The 20,963-nt window shown below is 34.5% G+C and overlaps 1 protein-coding gene across 1 annotated transcript in view; it reads right to left on the bottom strand.

The window, feature by feature from the left end:
- Positions 1-243: 243 nt before the first annotated feature.
- Positions 244-20,963, bottom strand: part of Ibsp (integrin binding sialoprotein) — a 97,348-nt gene continuing 76,628 nt past the window's right edge. Inside the window, exons 2-7 of the mRNA XM_027939859.2 lie at positions 7,589-7,656; positions 7,446-7,496; positions 7,277-7,354; positions 3,616-3,681; positions 1,711-1,875; positions 244-1,152 (exon numbers count right to left, since the gene is read on the bottom strand). Of these exons, the coding sequence (XP_027795660.2) occupies positions 616-1,152; positions 1,711-1,875; positions 3,616-3,681; positions 7,277-7,354; positions 7,446-7,496; positions 7,589-7,656 (965 nt within the window). The 3' untranslated portion in view covers positions 244-615. The remainder of the gene's footprint in view (positions 1,153-1,710; positions 1,876-3,615; positions 3,682-7,276; positions 7,355-7,445; positions 7,497-7,588; positions 7,657-20,963) is intronic.

Genomic DNA, 20,963 nt, shown 5'->3' with positions numbered 1-20,963 from the left:
TATTGGAAATAAACTTTCCTCCTTTAGCTGAATTGTTCCTTATTTAATCTTTATGCATTCTGAATCCCTCATTTTTCTTCTGCATTACAACATACTTTAAGGATTGCATTTTATTTGTGATAAAACTCATAGAATATACATATAGATCACATAAAAAGTACATGAGAATGATATTTGAAGTTAATATAGAGTGTTAGGTAGTGTGATTAAGAACTACACATTTATTGAATACAGTGCCGTTAATCTCAATGGATCCCTTCTTAGAAGCTACTTCTTGTACAAAGAATATATTTAGGCAGTTAGCAATAGTGCAAACAGGTTACAAACAGTATGTATAGGGCTACATCCTCAAAACATTCCATCTAATTCCATCTCATGGATTGGTGTACTGCTTGATAAATGGCTTTGATTTATAACAACCTTTCAGTAACATCAGAGAAAAGCAACGAGAAACCCATTCCTCACAGAAGCAATTACAGAAAATCACTTGGGAACTGTATTACCATTCCACATTGTAAGATGCACATTTGTTACATAGCACCGTCCTGAGTTGAACTTTAAAAATGGCAGCCAGATGCAGAGTGAAAATGGATGAATTCATCCCAGGCTGAGCCTTTACTGATGGTAATAGTAATTCTGACTATCATAGCCACCATAACCCTGCCCCTTATAGTAGCTGTACTCATCCTCGTAGGCTCTGTAGTTGTCCCCACGAGGCTCACCATTCTCATTGTCATAGACTTCATAGTCACTGCCATATTCATTGGTGCCCATTTGCTCATACTCCCCCTCATATTCAACAGTGGTGGTTCTTCCAAATGGCGGGGAGGTGGTCCCATAGACCTCCGGTGGTGGGGTTGTGGGTTGAAACCCACCATTTTGAGGTGTTGTTGTCTTGTAGCCGCCATTGTTCTGCTGTGTGGTTCCTCTGGCATTGGCTCTGGTGACACTTTCTTGCCCACCTTCTTCTTCCCTGTTGTCTCCCCCACTGCTGCCGTTGCCATTTTCTACCTCTGTGCTGTTGGTGCTGGTTCCATTTATGCCCTGCTCATTTTCATCCACTTCTGCTTCGTTTTCTTCATTTTCTTCTTCTTCCTCCTCTTCTTCATCACTTTCCTTCTTCTTTGTAGCTTTGTTTCCTATATCCCCAACCTGAAAGGAAAGGTTTGAAAGAATCCAAATATAGCTGTAAAAATTTTAAAGGTAAGTCCATGCCTTCATCCAACACAATATTCTGTTCTGACAGTCTTGGAACAGATGACATTTTTTAATTGAGGCCCAATTTAACTTACAAACGAATTGGAGAGGACTTTAAAAATTCAAAATAAGTAGCTTTGTGATGGTTTCGTAAGGACAAAATGTTCCTCACAGGCCTTCTCTTGGGGAGATATTTCCAAAAGCTTTGCTATTCACTTTCTGTCTTGGAATACCCTCCTCTGGAATTCAATGGCACCTCTCAGGATTTTTATCCATTTTTTGATGCTTATCCTTAATCTTTCTTTATAATGTAAAAGGAGCAGTGTAATAACACCAGCAGAATTTGCCTGGGAGAAGATCTTTCCTTATTTGTACAAAAGGAAATTTTATTTGTCCTTGATTCTTCAGTGAGTGAACAAAGATAGCATAAAACATTGTGTGTGTAGTGTTAGGCTAACCTTAGATTGCAGCAAAAACATAATAGCAGACTTAACAATTGGGAAGAATTATTACCTTCTTTGGAAGCTGGATTGCAGCTAAGCCCATGTTCCCTGTTCCAGGTGTAACCTCTTCCCCATAGCCAGGTGTTGTAGCAGAAAGTGTGGTGTTCTCAGCCTCAGATTCCTCATCTTCATTTCCATTAGAATCTTCATTATTTTCTTCTTCATTGGAAGTCTCCTAGTGAAAATATACATAGTTAGAATAATTATTGTAGCTGGAAGATAGCGCTTGCGCTCCCTCTCTCTCTTCTTCCCTGTCTCTCTCCCTCTCCACCCGCCTCTCTCTCATGTGAGAGAACATGTGCCCAAGTACTTTCCTCTTTTCTCGTGTGAATATAATTCCTGGGGGCTATATTTAATCTAAATTGCTGATGAAATTTGAGGTAAGAAATGAGCAAAAAAGCATTTTCCATTCTCTTCAGGATGGAAGATTCCCAGTTATATTTATTCACACACTTTTCCATTATTATTTTTAAAGAATGATCTTCGGAGCACTTATTCCTCTTAAGTTTCAAATCTAAACTATCAAATATTTATTGGGCACCATATATTTATGAAACTATGGTAGTATGAGGAGATACAAAAGAAGGCATAGCATAGGTCTTCACCCAAGCCTTATTCTAGTCTAAGGGCCACCGAGTCAAGATGGTTTGGTGGATAAGATCTGGAAGGATCACAAATATTCAGAGGTGGTTGACAAAATGTTGACTGTGCATGGGTTCATCAGATCTCCAAAGGACACCTAATCTTTCTTTCTCTGTCCTCAACCATCAGCACAACAAATGAAGAATCACTGCTAAAATGTGTGCAATCTGAGAAGTCTAGTGTAAAGGTAGTTTTACAATCACTGAACATCAAGTAAATGAAGTTAAATGCATAACGCTAGCTCAGTTCTTATAAAGATTGCTTATGGAACTCAAGGCAAAATTTTGTGGGATTTAGTAGGTGGTATTTTCCTGGTACTGCTTTGGCATTCCTGTAAACTCTACTTTCAAGCTATTAGTGTAATTATGGTACAGGGAATGTTACTTAAAAAACTAAAACCAAACTAATGATTTGCCCCTTTTCAAGTTCCCACACCATTTTGTCTTCGGCACTTATACAAGATCCATTTTTGACAGTCATTGTCTATTCATAAAAGCCACCTAAGAATCCCTGAATTTAGAAGGTTCCCAAACTCCTGGACAACTATAATTGACTATCCAGGAAAGTGCAGCCTAATTTGTATGTTTCCTTAGTTTCTGTTATAAATATGATGCCACAATTTCCGAGGCATGTAGATGAATTTTAGCCATGGTCTATACTAATTCATAGAACTATATAGGAAGATATTTGTTCATCTTGATTATTTTCATTTCCATAAGAACATGAATTTTGTTACTAGGGAAAAAATGTGAAATTACACTTAAAAAAAAGTCCTATTCTGTACATTATGAAAGGCAGATGAGTCACAATACCACTCTTAAAGAATTGGCTTTTACATGCCACACACCTAGGAAACTGAATTTCTGAAGTTTATTCCTTAAAACAAACATTGCACTGAGTGTAGAATTATTTTCTTGTCTTGAACCATCATGCTTTATTCACCTGAATGTAAATACTAATTTCTGTTTCTTTTTAACAGATTTTATACTTTTTCCACTGAAAATGGAGACAATTTTGTTTTTGTGTACCACTTACAGGTAGCTTTAACCCCAAACTGCAACAGTGTTTTAAACAGGTTATTTTAGTTGGTGCTAATTAAATAACATTTCACTTGTCCAAAATAGGAGATGTGGGCAGTTGGTAAAGTGGTGATGGCTATTTGCTAAGTCTGAATTACAGTAAACCAGTTTCCTATTTGTTTGTGTGTGTGTGTGTGTGTGTGTGTGTGTGTGTGTTGCCTGATGTTTTGTGAAAAGATTGAAAAGTTTCTTACCTCCTCTTCCTCCTCCTCATCTGAACTATCACCATCTCCATTTTCTTCAGAAGAGTCACTACTTCCCTAAAATGTATAGATTATATACATATTACATATATATAATGTGTTTACAAATATATTCACAACAATTAAAATTTTCTGCTGATTGAAATAAAATAAAACACACATAAATAGTTACGTAAACTGATTAGTATTACCAGCCTGATTGGTTTATTTACTTAGAACAGGTTTCATGTGCTTGTGAGAAAGATATTAGGACATTGGATTAGAAATAAAATAAGGCTAAAAACAAAGAGGTATTATAAAAGGTAAAACAAAGAGGTATTTATAATGATCAAGATGTGAAATAAAAAAAAGATGTGGAATACCCCATTTTCAGTCCTCAAAGCATTGACAATATGTCAAAATATGTTGTATATAAAAACTGTAACAACAAATCATTGAATTGTTTAATTCTGAAAGAATTAAGGAATTATTAGTCCCAATTTTTAAAACTTTATAAAGAAAGAGTCAGAAGCCCCCAAAATCTATAACTTCCCCCAATCTATTAAGGAAGATTTTGGACTAAGACAGATTGTAATTTTTTAAAAAATATAAATGAAATGATAATTCAGCTTTTATAAAATATAAGTTGTTATTAAATGATTCTCTTAAATGATGAGCTCTCTTGGTGAATTTAAATTATAGTTTGATTTTAAATATTAAATCTACACAATTTAATTAAAGCTAATTTTTAATTTTTTAAAATAAAGTTATATATGGGAGATAAAAGTATAAGAGAAAAATGTATTCGTTTACTCATTGAGTATCATCCCTCTGATAACCTTAGTATTAAATGAGGTTAAATTAAACCAAGGATTCTATATATAAAAATACAAGTTAAATGAGTTTCACTTCAGTGTGTATTATGTGTGATGTTGGGGACCAACTCAGGGGCCTTACCCAGTTATTCAAACACTGAAACATATCCAATCCCAAACTTGACTATCTTTTGAGAGGAAATCTAAATCTAAATGTTTGTTGTCAGAACCTTCAAAATAGTAGAGGATATTTTCCACCTTTCAACCAAAGATAACCCCAACTGAATTTTCTTCCTTTTCTATAGCTACCTTTACTGGCACCAGGTATCACAAAAATACCTGGATTCAGATTCTGTCATTTCCTGCCCTGAAAATTTTATCTTTGATTCTGATGACTCAGTTAAATATCCTGAACTTAGAATATGAAGGCAGAAGGACCTCTAACGTCTGGTTAGAAATCAGATGACAGAAAACACTCATGCCTTTGTCCCACTTAGGGCTGTTCCTGCTGACCTCATTCTTCAGACATCCATTCATCCATCCAAGGAAAGGAAATGCTTGTCCCTCTGAGACAAGAATAACTTCAGGTGGATAAGAGAATAATTAGACCTGCCCTTCCACTGCCATGACCTTAAAGGTCGTGCCTTTCCCAGCCCAGATAGTGAATACAGTTTATTATTATATTTAAACTATTTCTATTTAGTTAAATTAAATATAGAGGACAGTATATTTACACAATAAGAGCTGTTTTTCTCAGTTGGAGTGTTTCAGCCATTTTACAGGCTTTCTTGCCTCTAGCTTTTTCCCTACCTTAACATCAATCACTCTTCAATTAGTCTCTGCAGTGAGAACAACTTAAAAGCTATTTGGAGTGCCTTGAAGCTTTGACATTTGCTTTTTTCCTTTTCTTTCATTTATGCCTCATTTCTAATTTGTCACTAGGTCCTACTGATTCTTTCAGAAGTATTTCATGTATTTACATAGATATGTGAAGGATATACAGGTATATGAAAGTCATCTTTAATGAAAGAATTCTGAAAACCTACAATACTTCCATCTTAGCTAAATCGGATAAAAATGAAATGAACTTCTTGCCACCTAAAAGTTCACACATTAATCAAATACCATTTGAATCATAAAAATATTTTTTTCAATTGAAGCAGCTTAGGATAGGAAGCTTATTTATACTTCTATAAATATAGCCTGACAATTATGTAAGCTATAATACACTGCGGATGGTTTTGTAATCTAAATGATATATTTCATGTAAGTTGGTATTTTAGAAATGATTGCATATCAACACATATTTATTTGAATAAACCTGAATTTCAAAGCCGATACAGGTTAGTGCATTCTAGGGTAACAATTTTGTACATTAAATGCCTACCTACCTTAATATACTTAAATGAAAACAAACTATATATAGTAGAATAAGTCATAAATACTAGGTCAGACAGAGTGAGAAATATATTGTTTATTTTGAAGCAGCTATCTTACAGTTCTACAATAGATGAGCCAGACCTATCTGCATATAATTTGAGAAAAATTTATATGTTAAGATCTATAGTTTGGGGTCTATCAAGAATGAAAACTGTAACTTTCTCCAATATCATTTCACTATGGACATTTGAGTTGGACCACACAACTATATCTATAAAAATATCCAGGTAAGAACACATATATCTAACTATCACATACTTCAGAAAAGTTGAGGAACTAGTCAGAAACTTGAATTTATTGTTTTTATTTAGTTTCAGAAAGAGAATAAACTTCCAAATGGGCACTGTTTGTTTCTGGGCCTGAGGTGAACCAAAGAATGGAAGACAATTCTGAAAACCCACAACTCTTGTATCATTTATGTTCATATTTCTGTGGCCACACAAATTCCACATAATTATGATGGTGCTAGAAATACTTTAAGATGATCATTTCCTGCCATTGTATGAGTTGGAGATGGGTTAACCCAACACATGGTAAGATGCAATGCCAAGCCACTGTGCTGACCCATCGTTTTAGCATCCTAACTGCTCTTAGTGTCCCAGGAGTCTTGGGTTAAATGGCACAAAATTGGTGCTCTGAACCCAAACTTCATAGTAATAAAAATAGTGCAATTGTGGTTTGTTGCATATTTAAAATCAACACCACACCCACCAGTTTTCAAAGGCCCTTTCACAGGTAACCCAGCTAAAATGGAAACCCTTATTTTTAGTTTTATTTATTTTTCATTTTTGTTTACAAATTTTAGGGATATTTTGTTTTTTTCACAAGGTTTTTACTGCACTTCATGAATTTCTCTCTTTCCTCTGCAGTTCTTAGGCAAACGCTTCCATTATAATCATGCTCCAAAGTACCATATATGATCCTGGTCACCTCCACAGGTTAAACATTCAGAAAGTCTGCAGCAATTACCAATGATTATCAAGATATTTTTTAAGGCCTTTGCTGTTCATCAAGTCAAGTTTTTCTCTACCAATTGACTCAATTATGAGCTATAAAGCAATTATATCGCATATTGAATCAACTATAATGACAATTAGTGAACTTACCACTGGCTTAATGGTCAATGATTGATAAAATTATCCATTTTTGTCAGCATGTTAGACAAAATGCCTTAATTCAATGTGCCAAGGTGTTTGTTTTATTGTGCCAATCTTAAATGGGCCCAAATGACTTTACTCTGTGTGTGCGTATCTACACTTCAAAAGAAGGCTTGGAGATAAGCTTTATTATGTTAAAAAACAAACTTTCTGTAGTAAATGGCTTACTTTCATTGAGAGTCGAATTGAGGTGTTACAATATTAAATTTGATCCCCTTTAAATTACAAGGGATGAAAATGAAAATTAACTCATATACTTACCTGAACTGGAAATCGTTTTAGAGGGGGATAAAAGTAGGCGTGTTTGTAAAGGTAATATCGTGGCCTGAACTTAAAGACCTGCACAAACAAAATAAATATTATATTTACATTTAGTGTGCAATAAATCTAAAGTAAGTGTAGATTGAGGATGTATATTTAAGTTAATTACCCCATTTTCTTCAGAATCTTCTAATTTGATCCTTCGATGCAAATTTTTCATCTGTTTAAAAGAACATTTAATTATTACATTCCCTTTATTATACATGAAAAGACAAACTTGAAAAAGATACACGTTTTTAATAAATAACTTACTGATAAAGCACAGGCCATTCCCAAAATGCTGAGTAAAATTAAAGCAGTCTTCATTTTGGCAATTACTTCTGGAATTAATGAAGCAATGTGGTTAATAAACATCAACACTAACTGCATAACTTTTTTACTCATACTCAAAGATGAAGTATTGATTTTCTCTCATTTCTGTATGATTATCAATTGGAAAAATTAAACCCGAGTTTCTAGAAACTTAGGGATGTAGCTCAGCAATAAGGTGCTTGCCTAGCATACTCACCCCCTGGGTTTGATCCCCAACACTGCAAAAAATAATGCAGAAATGTAGTGTGTGTGTGTGTGTGTGTGTGTACATGTAGGACAGAAAAAAAATTATCCATAATATATGAAATACTAATCCCACAGCATGCAGCACCCAACAAGCCATGCCTAAAGATAAATCTCTGAGAAAAGTTCTTCAGAGTCTCATCTTGGAATATCAGGGGCCATTTTCCTCTAATTAGATTGTTCTCTGGTTCCTTTTAAGTTTTCATGTGCTAGTATGGGAGACTGCAAATAGAATGGATCAGGGTTTCTCCAGGTCATGGCTGATGGGCAGGGGTAAGGTTTTAATTCCATGAAACAAATTAGATGCAACTCTTCAAATGGAAATAGTTCCTGAGCAGACCTGGATATTGAAGGTATGCAAAGATCCCCAGTCCCTCAATGATTCCTCATATATATAAGGAGATAGTGAAATCTTATCCTATTTTAATTACATTCTATTTGAAAATTCTATCATTTAGAGGTTGAATAAACAGCGTAAAGTCTACTAACACCTGCTAATTTGTATTTTCATATATATATATATATATATATATATATATATATATATATATATTTAAGTGATAGAGCTGTCTCATCCATAGTGACAATTTGGCAACATTTTAGAAACAATATGTAGTGATCATGGCAATTTCCCTGTAAACACACTTTGGAATTCAAGTAACATTTAAAATGTACAAAACCCTGCAGATCAATTTCTTATTTTGTCCTTATCACTCAAAATTCATTGCCACCATATTGATTATCTGACATTACAATAAACATTACACAGAGTAAGGTTTGAGGCCTGGAGAAGCTGCTGTGGATGCTAACTCACACTCTGAGGCAGAGTGGACTTTCGAATTCAATGCCTATACTCTTCTTTACAGCCCACCTGATCAAGAAACTTTTGTGGCTACTACAATGTTTAGAATAATGCTTTGATTTTTGTGGCCCATGGTGGAGCCAACCAGCAAACAAGATTGTTGTTTTGCAGCTCTGTGAAAATCACTGTCATATTTTAAGAAACTGAAAGCTTAAATACACTGAACTTAGAAAGAGTTGTGAGTACATCAACTTCTCATAGCAACATATAAAATAACCAGAAAAAAAAAAAAACATGGCAAGGATAATAATACTTTAAAAAGAACCAAATGATTCATGTAGTCAGCAATTGGCTGCCTACATAAATCTCATTTGATTTACTTTGTGATTCATTGAAAGCAAAGAGCTTTATAGGGATAACTACTAACTCAGCAACTCAAATGTTATTAAAAGAGAGTTTTGAGAATTTAATTATAAGTTTTTATTGGGAAGAGCATAAATTACTCAAATTATTTATTTTCTAGTACTAAATATTTTCCATAGTGCTATAGGATGTTAACTCTTTGAAAACTAATATATAACATATTGAAAATGTATTATGTATAATTACAGTACTGACCAAGTATATAATTCATGAAAAAAAATCTGCATGTATCTAGGCATATTTGCAAATAGTATTTGAATTAGAATACATCAAAATGAGAAAACAGTTATCTATGATGTGCAGATATAGTAAGAAGCATAATTTTCTAGTTCATATTCATAATATTAAGAGCTTATTATATACTTACTCAGTGTAGCAAGCTTAGCCTTTTGGAAAGAATCTAAAATTGGAGATCCTTGTTTAATAGTAAACAATATTAGTAAATCACACAGCCATTCTACACAATGCAATAGGATCCAAGTTAAATAAGAATTCAAAGCCAAGTCCACAGCTGTAACTATGGAGTGTCTGATTGTAAGATAATTAAAGTGTCATATTAAATCTTACCCTTTGGCAGTCCTGGAGTGAGGAGAGTGAGTGGCACAGATTGAGGGTTCCCTCTGTTCTCTCACTCACTTATTCTCTTGCTCCTGCTGGCTATAAACCCTTCTTTGCCTTTTAACAGCCAATCACTGTCACAGCCAAGGTGATGTCAGAATGTGGATTCTCACCAGAAAACCCCGAAACTTCAACACATTTTTAAGACACAGGCTCAGTTGAATAAACATGAAACGTGGGTCTAGTGCCAAGAGGTTTGCATTGTGGAATTTAATTGAAGGTTAAGATGAAGATGAATAGCTTGAGTTCCGAATATATATAATAATACACTGGATTTGAATTAAAATAAATAGCACAAGCTTTTAACCATTTAAAGATTTCATGATGACACAAGTTTTCACTATGTTGAAATAAAGGAAAACTTACTAACAACACATGCAATCCTGCATTAGCTAAAAAAGAAAAGTAACCAAAAAAGAACAAGGGAAAGGATTTAATGGACAATAATATTTTAATATGAATTATTTTATATTTCTTCCTGGAATATACTTCAGTGACTCATAAATTAAAATTGATGCAATTAAATCAGTCAGACTTTATAAGATACAGTGGCTTTGCTAAAACACAATGCTGAGTATAAAGTGAGAACTTTTGAGGATCATTTTAATCTTTTTTTTTTAAGAGAGAGGGAGAGAGGGAGAGAGAGAGAGAGAGAGAGAGAGAGAGAGAGAGAGAGAGAGAGAGAGAGAATTTTAATATTTATTTTTTAGTTTTCGGCGGACACAACATCTTTGTTTGTATGTGGTGCTGAGGATCGAACCCTGGCCTCATGCATGCCAGGCAAGCGCGCTACCACTTGAGCCACATCCCCAGCCCTCATTTTAATCTTTTGTAAATAAACTTTTTTAAATCATCCTTTTAGGTAGCCACTTCCTGTCGTGCAAATTAAGTCACCTCATTTTATTTTCTGGGGCTTTATATATCTTTTTCTGCTCATATTCATATTTAATGTCTTTTCCTATCAGTATGGAGTGATTTGTTGTTATTGAAATTGTTTATGAAAACTGAATTCACAATAAATGGCTTGATAGATCAAAGTACATTTTTTTTAAGTTTGCAAAAGAAAAACTAGCTTAGTAGTTTGCATGTTCTATTTAATTAATCATTTATTTCTCCTACATCCACAACTGGAAGTTTTATTTAGTCTACTTCATAATATTAGAGAAAACAAAAATTAATTAATGTTATCATTAAATTTATGCCATTCACCCCGTTGTATTCTTTGGATGGCTTATCCAAAGAAAGTATTTCAGCAAAGTTATTTGGAAAGTATAGAGCCCTAAAAACAAAAGTCAGATAGGCCATTTCAATTCAACTCAACCCCATAAATTTAGTTCAATTGACCAGTCCTGGAATTATTGCGCTTTCCATTGATCCAGCCTGTGTCATAGGATATAGCAAGTCAAATTAAAAAAAAAAAAAAAACTGGTCCTTATCTTTAAAAATTTTTACAGTTTTGTAGGGAGAAAAACATACATAAGATTCAGAACTAAAATATCTACAAGGCTCAGGGGTACTAAGTACAGGAGTTTAATTCTGACTGTAGAGTAATTGGGCACAGTCCTTAAATGAGAATGGGAATATATTAGGTTATCAAAAGGGAAGAGGAGGGGTTCGTGGGGAGGACTCAAAGGATATGAACATGTAATACCACCATTTCGTGGTTATCTAGTGCTTATATGCTAGGTCTTCCCTTGCACTCTTTCACTTATTCCTCACCCAAAGAAAACAATTCTATGAGATTATTCCCATTATATAGGTGAGGTAAGTGAGGCCAAGTGATGGTAAGTATACCTTGGATTGCACTGCTAGTGAATGGGGTAACCCAAAGATTAATGCTAAGTCTTTCTAAGGATATGTACAATCACTACATATCCTTGCTGACACATTCAGATAATTTCAGTAATACAATAAGGCTGAAACATAGTGAGTGGAAGTAGTGACACAAGATTGGTTAGATAGGCAAAGTCAGATGATAGAGAGAACTGTAGGTTATACTGAGTAGGATGGCCTCCATCCTGGAAATTGAAACACCAAAGGGTTAAAGCAGAAAATTACATATTCATATTTGCAGTTTCCAAAATCTTTTGATGATAAGGCAAAGGGGGTTGAAGAAAGCAAGCATGTTACACAGGAGAGGCTATGTCAGAGTTGAAAAGGCTATGTACTGGTCCAGGGAAGCAGTGATAAAGGTTTGAACTCAGTCAGTTGTGCTGGCATGGAGAAGAGGAAACAAATAAGAAAGAGATTATATAAATAAAATCAGTAGGACTTGACAGAATTAGGAGACGTGGAGAAGCCTAGGATGACTTGTGGATTTCTGGTTTGGATTATGTTGTGATTGGTGGGACTGAATCTTATGAAATGCCTACTAGAGTACCCGCTATGGTATAGTCACTCAGCCAGCTATTGATGACAGTGATATAGTGATATAACAAAAGGAGTAGAGACTGAGAATCAAAAGACTAGAGTTTTATTCTTGACTCTCCCACTAACTTGTTTCTACCACTTAACCAATTAGAAACTTGAATTTTAACTCATCTTTTAAAAATGAGAATGTTTTAACCAAAATTCAAAAAATTGCCACAGCTGCCATTGTGACCAGGCATTATATGCCTCCATCACCCATAGAGCGTTTTGGCCAAATAATTGAGCTTAAATTTGATCAAGCCTTTATATCTTCCAGATCATAAGAAATACAGATATTAAAAAACAAGTAAAATGACACCATTGGGATGCATTCAGAAAAACCCAGAATATAGGAAATTGTTAGACACACTGCCTGTTTTTTTTTTTTTTTTTTTTCAATAAAATAACAGGAAAAATAAAATAGATGGAAAGGGAAACTATAAATTGTAAAAGACTTCAAAGATGGAAGTGATTGTGCAAACCTGTAATCCCAGTAACTTGGGAGACTAAAACAGGGGGATGGAAAGTATGGGCAACTTAGTGAGACCCTGCCTCAAAATTTTAAAAAATAATAATGATAACAAAGGGCTGAGGGTGTAGCTCAGTGGAAGAGAATCCTTCGGTTCAATTCCCAGTACATGTGTGTATGTGTGTGGGTATGATTTCAGAGACAAGTGCAAGAAATTAAGAAGCAATTGGAAGAAATGTTGAATGCTGATGATCAGTTATTTTATGACATTATGCATCTGCTGTTAATTTTCTAGGTGTGATGATATTATTATTATTTGTTTTTAAAAAGAATTCTTATCTTTTAGAGATGAAACAGTTATCTGAAGTGGAGACAATGATGAAACAAGATTGGTCAAAAATTGTAGAATTGGCAATAGATTAATGAGGATTCATGATACTGCTCTCCACTTTTGTATGTTTCAAATAGCCTAAAAACATGTTTTTAAAGGAAATGATTAACTTAGGCAATCTCTTAAGACCTTTTCAATTCCTAGCATTTTGTTATACTCTGTTTTTGATGCCTTATTTAGCTAGAAATACTCTGTAACTACCAAGTTGATAAGATTTATACATGTTTACTAATTGGAACATTCTTTCTAAGAAATAGTACTAATTTTGCTTCTTCTATAATCAGGACATTCCCAGCATCACTTTGTTACTGCAGTGCTCATTAACATGATACTCTTCCTCATGAAGCAGATCGGTGTGAACTGGTTTGTTGAGATGGCATATGAACACAGGCTCGTCTCACTTCTTGGCCATGGCCAGCTACACCGTGGCTGAGTCATTTCTGGGAAATGCCCACACTCACCGTGATGTACCCTCTTTCTTACCTGCTGCATGTTCTCAGTCCTCGAATCCTGTTAGGTCACCTCATCTTCAGTGTCCAGTGTTCTCCCTCTTTGCTATTGTTTTGTCTGTGTTCAAATCCCCATCGCTACTTGTTTGTCAGGCTACAGTAGTGATATTCTAATCCTGGTCACCTTTATTACTTCCAATATCAACTCTATGTCCACAAGGATTTTGGATCTAATATTGGGGTTAAGACTTTATGCTGTCTCTTACCAGCTTTCTTTTTAAAAAAAAAAAAAAAAAAAAATATATATATATATATATATATATATATATATATATATATATATTTTATGGTAAGAACACTTAGCATGAGATCTACCTTAAGCCTCACACAGTATTTTTAACTACACCTGCACTGTTATACACCAGATCTCTAGAATTTATTCATTTTTTGCATAAATGAAAGCTATACCATTTGATTAGCAGCCCTGCATTTCTCCCCAGCCCCTCTCTCCATTCCATTCCCTGCTTCTATGAGTGAGACTATTTGGGAAATCTCATGTGAGTAGAATCACATTGTATTTGTTCCATAACTGGCTTGTTTCATTTATAGTAATATCCTCAAGTTTCATCCACATTCCACATATTAGAGAATTTCCTTTATTGAGGCTGAATAATATTCTACTGTATATTACTTTTTCATTATCCATTCATTCATTCATGGGCATTTAGGTTGTTTCCACATGTGGTTATTGTGATCAGTGCTGCAATGAACATGGGAATGCTAATATCTCCTCAGGATCCTGATTTCAATGCCTTTGGATAATTCCCAGAAGTAGGATTGCTGGATCATACAGTTCTATTTTTAATTTTTTCAGGAGGCTTCATGCTGTTTTCTGTAGTGGTTGCAACATTTTACAGTCCCAACAACAATGTTCAAGGATCCCATTCTCTCCAAATCTTTGCCAACTTTCATATTTTTGTCCAATGTTTTTCCTAACAAGTGTGAGGCACTAATTAATTGTGGCTTTAATTAGTATTTTCCTGATAACTTGTGACATTGAGCATCTTTTGATATACTTGTTAGCTATTTGTATTTTCTTTGGGAAATGCCTATTCAAAAATGTAGCTCATTTTTGTTAGTTTTTCTGGTTGTTTTGCTTTTGATTTATATTTGTAAAAGTTTCTTACATATTGTAAAAATAAACCTTCTAAAAGATACATGGATTATAAATATTTTTCTCATTCTTTCAGCTACTTTCTTGTTATCTTTTGACTTTAAACAAAACTCTTTCAGCCTAGGAATTCTATCACTTCTCTTTCCAATCTCATATACTCCTTCTTACCCACTAGAATATATTTCAAGTTTTTTATAAGACTTGGGAATAGCCAAGAATAAAAAAGTAGATAAATACTTTAAAACATTTTTTCCCCGCTGGCTCAGTGGCACATGCCTGTAATCCCAGCAGCTCAGGAGGCTAAGGCAGGAGGATTGCAAGTTCAAAGCCAATCTTAGCAAAAGTGAGGCACTAAGCAACTCGGTGAGACCTTATCTCTAAATAAAATACAAAATAGAGCTGAGTATGTGTCTCAGTGGTCTGCAAGTTCAATCCCCAGTACACCTCCCCCCAAACAAATAATAATAGCACTTTTTTTTCATGTAAAGTGTCTTTGCAACTCTTTAAAAATCAATAAATTTGCATTTTCTAGAATTAATGATAAACTTTCTTCCTTTGCTTTATAAAAGTGCTAAAATCTTGACTATCCCAATATTACATTTATTTCTTAACCCTCTACTATCCTCTTGTAACCTCCACATTCAGTTCATTTTCTCTCAAACCAAAGGGGAACAACCTGCACCGTTATAGTATTTTTTTGAGCTGCCCCTGGGTCATCCTATTACTTTTCAATACTCCCTCACTAGCCTTTGTGGAAAGTCTAATATTTCACATCTCTTTTTTAAATATATTTTTTAGTTATAGGTGGATACAATATCTTTATTTTATTTTTATGTGGTGCTGAGGATCAAACCTAGTGCCCCACACTTGCTAGGTAAGCACTCTACTTCTGAGCCACAACCCCCGCCCTAGTTTCACATCGCTTGACCTCTGACTCCCAGCCTGCATTCTTCCTTCCAACTAGGCTTATCTCTTCAGCCTTTGCTTAATTTCCTTATCAGTAAGTCTCTGGATCCAGGACTTTATAAAATTAGTCAATGACTGTTGCTCGTTGAGCTCTTGGAAGCCTGAGTGGTGGAGCATACGGGAGACAGGTTTTATTCTCAGAATGTACACTGCAAACAAATCTCTAGCCCCCTCTTTCCTCCCTGGCTTCCCCTGTTTATCTGAGGGTAAATAATGTTTTTCCTAATCCCACCCAATTTCTCAGCAAAACTTTCATGTATCCCATATGCCAGAAATAACAGTACCAAATTTCTATTTAATATAAATTCTTAAGATCATCATGTTCTCTTACTATGATACTGTGTCCTTGTGTGGTAGTGGTGGTGGTGGATGTGTGTGTCCATGTCATCTGTTTTTTATTGTAATGGTCTAGAGGGCAAGGACTGCCTTTATTTAAATTGTTTTATGTGGAGTCAGGGAAACCACATCTATGGCTATTTATATAAGATTGGAAGTTCTCATAGAATTTGACATCAGGTGAACATTATTGAGATGTGTCAATTGATTCCTTGCCCTTCCTTAAAAAAAAAAAAAAAAAAAAAGTTGAGGTTGGCATAAATGCTATTTGCAATGGTAGATTCAAGGACTGGTAGACTGTTCTCTTTGATGTGGCCCCTGTCTCCAAGGGAAAACTTCTGAATTTGTCTCTCCTAAATCTTCATTATTCAAGATTATGTATGAGTAAATGAAAGTTAACTCTTGGATCTATCTACAGCTTTCCCAAATAGCTTTCTCCTCCGAGTATATCACAAATTTTTCCCTATTGTCTCTTTTTCATTACCATTTAATTTTCAAGACTTTTCCATAAAAGAAAGAAAAATCCTCTCTTACCCATACGTATTCCTACCTAGCTATTCATATATCTCTTCCTCTTCCCCGCCAAATTTCTTAAAAGTTGCCAATATCTGATGGCTCAATTTATTTACCTCTCTACTCACTTTTCAACCTACTGCAAGATGACTTTTGCTTCCACAACTCTCAAAGGTTACTAATAATAACTTCTTTCCTATTAACCAATGAGTTCCAGTTTGCAAATTGGAATGAATACTTTTTATGTAGTTTCTTACATGGTTTTTTATAGCAGTCAATGCCACTATGTTCTGTTCTTTCAAAAGCTCTGTTTCTACCACACCCACAGTACTGCCCTGTCAGGTTTTCCTCTTAGCTCCCTGCTTTCTCTTCCTCAGTTGCCCTCGGTACTTCTCTTCTTCTACCCACCTTTTGGATGTCTGAATTTTCAGAGTGTGCAGCTTCATCTCTTCTTTTTGCTCTGCATCTCTTTGGTGATGTCCTTCATTCCGTGGCTTCAATTACGTATCTTTATTTTAATACAGATTTTCCTTTGCTTCAGGGTCATTTGTCAGACTTATCATGGAAATCTCCATTTGGAAGTTCTAATTACCTCAAAATTTCAACTGCTTTTCCTCCTGTGTTCTTTGTCCCATTGCTCTACTAGAAACATGGATGTCATCTTTATTATCACCTGACTGGACTTCCCACCTCCCACCTTAATGCAGTGCCATCAAATCCTGTCAATCCTATGCCCCTCAGACCTAACTTCTACACTTCCTACGACACTGTTACCTTACTGTGCACTTTTGCTTCACCTGGATTACATATGATAATCTCTTTACTATCTTCCCTCCAATCTGTTTTTTACCCTGTAGCAAAAGTAAACTTCCTAAAATACCACCCCATTCATTCTTCCCAGTAAGCTCAGTCATTCACCTCTGTACCCCATGTCTTTTCCCTCAGAGTCTTTGCACATGCTACATTTGTCCAACTCTGAACTGTCATTCAAGACTCAGTTCTGAAATCCTTTCCTGCAGAAAGCCTGCCTGATTCCTTCCCCAACCTAGGCTAGGTAGACTAACTCTCCTACATATTTCCATAGCACCCCTATGATAGTACTGATCTAAAGGGGATGGTTGCTTAATTGATGCCCTCTGGATAAATGGAGTGTTGTGATAGGACAAGATCTTATTTATTGTTAAATCTAAAGCCACTAAGCACACTGTCTGATATAGGACATGTGCTCAGTAAATATTCTTGAAATAATGCCCAACTAACAATGAGTAAATGAAAGAGTATCAGTGTTTTCTTAGTCTTTATTTTTTCATTACCATTCTGATATGAAGTAAAATTTAATTTAATTTAAAGTATTCATAAGGACAGAAATTAAACATTAAGGAATAAGATCATGTTACATAGGATAGAATTTTGGAGGGCCATAGACCATGGTAATATCTAAGATTATCTACCAAGAATCAGGATTTTTGCCCAATGGAACAATATTGTTCTCTTTGAGGATTCATGGTTTATTGGTATTAACTTTTTCTACAAGAAATTGAATAATAATTTTATATTAGCCTACAAACACCATATGCAGTTTTCCTTTTTATGGTTTCAGTTACAGTCAACCATATTCTGAAAATATTAAATGGAAAATTCCAGGAAAAAAATCATAAGTTTTAAATTGTATACCATTCTGAGTTACATGATGAAATTTAACACTCAGGATATAAATTACCCCTTTATCCAGTGAATGCACACTGTATATGCTACCTGCCGAGTAGTCAATTAATAGCATCTTTACTGACAGATAGGATATCATACCATGGGAGTGCTTGAGTTCAAGTAAGCCTTACACAATGGCCTAATGCAAGTCACAATGCCTGTCATTCATGTGACTTCATCTCATCATATAGGTATTTCATCATCTCCTATCACAAGAAGGAGGGATTGGCTTATTTCACTTAGTAAGGTAGTTTAACAAAACAGATCAAAGAAATTAATATAAGACCTGAAACTACTAGAGGAAAAAACAAGTGAAAAACTTTAATTTACTGGCATGGACAACAATTTCCTGTATAGGACCCCAGTCATTCAGGAAACAATAAAAATGGACAAATTTACACTAAATAAAAAAGTTTTTGCATAGTAAAGGAAACAATCAATAGAGTAAAGAAACAACATACAGGATGGGAAAAATCTTTACTGGGTATTCATATGACAGATTGATATCCAAAATATAAAAAGAACTCAAAAAATTAACAACAAAAGAAAAAGCAATCCAATTAAAAAATGGGCAAATGATCTGAACAGGTACTTCTCAAGAGAAGAAGTATAAATGAAAATAAATATATGAAAAAAATGCTCAACAACTTTAGCCACCAGGACATAAATACTTCACTGAAATTCCATCTCACCTCAGACAGAATGGCTATTATAAAAACAAACAGAAACAAAAGAAATCTGGTCAGGAGGTAGAGAAAGAGGAAACCTTATACACTATTGTTGGTAATATAAATTAGTACAGCCACTATGGAAAACAGTATGTAAGTTCCTTTAAAAACTGAAATAGAATTCCCATGTGATCCAGCTGTATCTCTTCTATATATATGCCTGAAGGAAATTAAGTCAGCACACAAAAGAGATGGCTGTGTGCCCATGTTTACGGTGGCACTCTTTATAATGGCCAAGATATGGAATCAGCCTAGATGCCCATCAACATATCATATATATGATTTATACACATAATAGAGTTTTATTCATCCATAAATAAAACTGAAATCATGTCATTTCACAGCCACGTCAATGTTTTTAGCAGTTCAATTCACAATAGCAAAGCTATGGAACCAACCTAGGTGCCCTTCAACAGATGAATGGATAAAGAAAATATGGTGTATATATACATAATGGAATATTACTCAGCCATAAGGAAGAATGAAATTGTGGCATTTGCTGGTAAATGGAGGAAAGATGAGACTATCATACTAAATGAAATAAGCCAATCCCCAAAACCCAAAGACAAATGTTCTCTCTGATATGCAGATGCTAACACACAATGGGGGGCAGGGATACAAGTTCATTGAATCAGACAAAGGGGAATGAAGGGAAGGGAAGAGGAATGGGAATAGAAAAGACAATAGAATGAATTGGACATAACTTTCCTATTTTCATATATGAATACACCACCAGTATAACTCCACATCATGTACAACCTCAAGAATGGGAAGCTATACTCCATGTATGTATAATATGTCAAAATTATTCTACTGTCATGTATAATTAAAAAGAACAAATAAAAGAACAAAGAAATTATGTTATTTGTAGGAAAATGAATGGAATTGAAGGTTATCATGTTAAGTGTAATTAGCCAGACACAGAAAAATAAGTATCATATGTTTTCTCTAATAAATGGAAATAAACATGCAAAGAAATAAAACAAGAATGAACAACAACAACAACACCAAAAAAAGATGGCCTAAAAATAGAAGATGTACTATTAGGGAAGGGAGAGGAGAACAGGGGTAGGAGTGAGAGAGGGGAGTGGCATTAGGGAGAGTGAATATAATCAAAGCATAAAATATGAATGTGTGGAAATGCCACAGTGAAATCCATCAATGTGTACCACTGTTATAAGTGTATATAATTTTTTAAAAATGGAATTCTTTAAAAAATAAGTGGAAATAGTGCTTCAGGATCAAAAATTAGCGCCAAAGAAGATGAAAATGAAGGTTTTAATAATATTAAACTATTTATTTTCTTAAATGAATTATTATTCTTCTAAGAAAAAAGATATTTTGAAGGAAAGACAGAATGTTCACAAAACTTACTACACTATATTGTTATAATTGTCTTATTATTAGTTATTGTTGTTATTTTCTTACAGCATCTAATTAACAAATTAAACTTTATCATAGATACATTTATGTAGGAAAAATATAGTATATATAGGGTCTTGTATGGTTCACGGTTTGACATATCTACTGGAGTGTTGGAGCATATTCCCAAGGATAAATAGACTAATATATTTGTAAACTGAAGATGTTATAATGAATCTACTGTTTTACACTTCTCAGAATTTCTTCAGCGTAGGTATTATACTGGTGGCCAACAAACTAAAGACATTTTAAAATATTTTTATGCCTCCCTTACCTGCCAGATTTATTTTCAGGCATGCCTCGGTCAGTTGGGCTGCCATAGAAGAATACTGAAACAACAAACCTTTATTTCTCAGAGTTCTGGAGGTTGGATGTTTGAAATCAAGGTGTCTAGGAAGTCATGGTCTCGTAGGATTCCTCCTTTGGTTTACAGATCCGCACTTGGTGGAGATAGAACTTGTGTATCTTCCTATTTTTACAAAGTGATCATCAATCCCATCATAAAGGTCTTACCCTTGTGACTTACTCAATTATCCTAGTTGCTTCCCAAATATTTCACTTTCAAATATTGTCACATTGAGGATGAGAGTTTCAGCATATGAATTTTGAAGAGAAACAAACCTTCAGTCTACAGCAAAGGCATTACTCTCATTTGATTTAAAATG

The sequence above is a fragment of the Marmota flaviventris genome, chromosome 7 (genome assembly GCF_047511675.1).
Source record: "Marmota flaviventris isolate mMarFla1 chromosome 7, mMarFla1.hap1, whole genome shotgun sequence".
In the NCBI taxonomy this organism is placed as follows: domain Eukaryota; kingdom Metazoa; phylum Chordata; class Mammalia; order Rodentia; family Sciuridae; genus Marmota; species Marmota flaviventris.
This window is presented reverse-complemented; position numbering and strand designations above follow the sequence as displayed.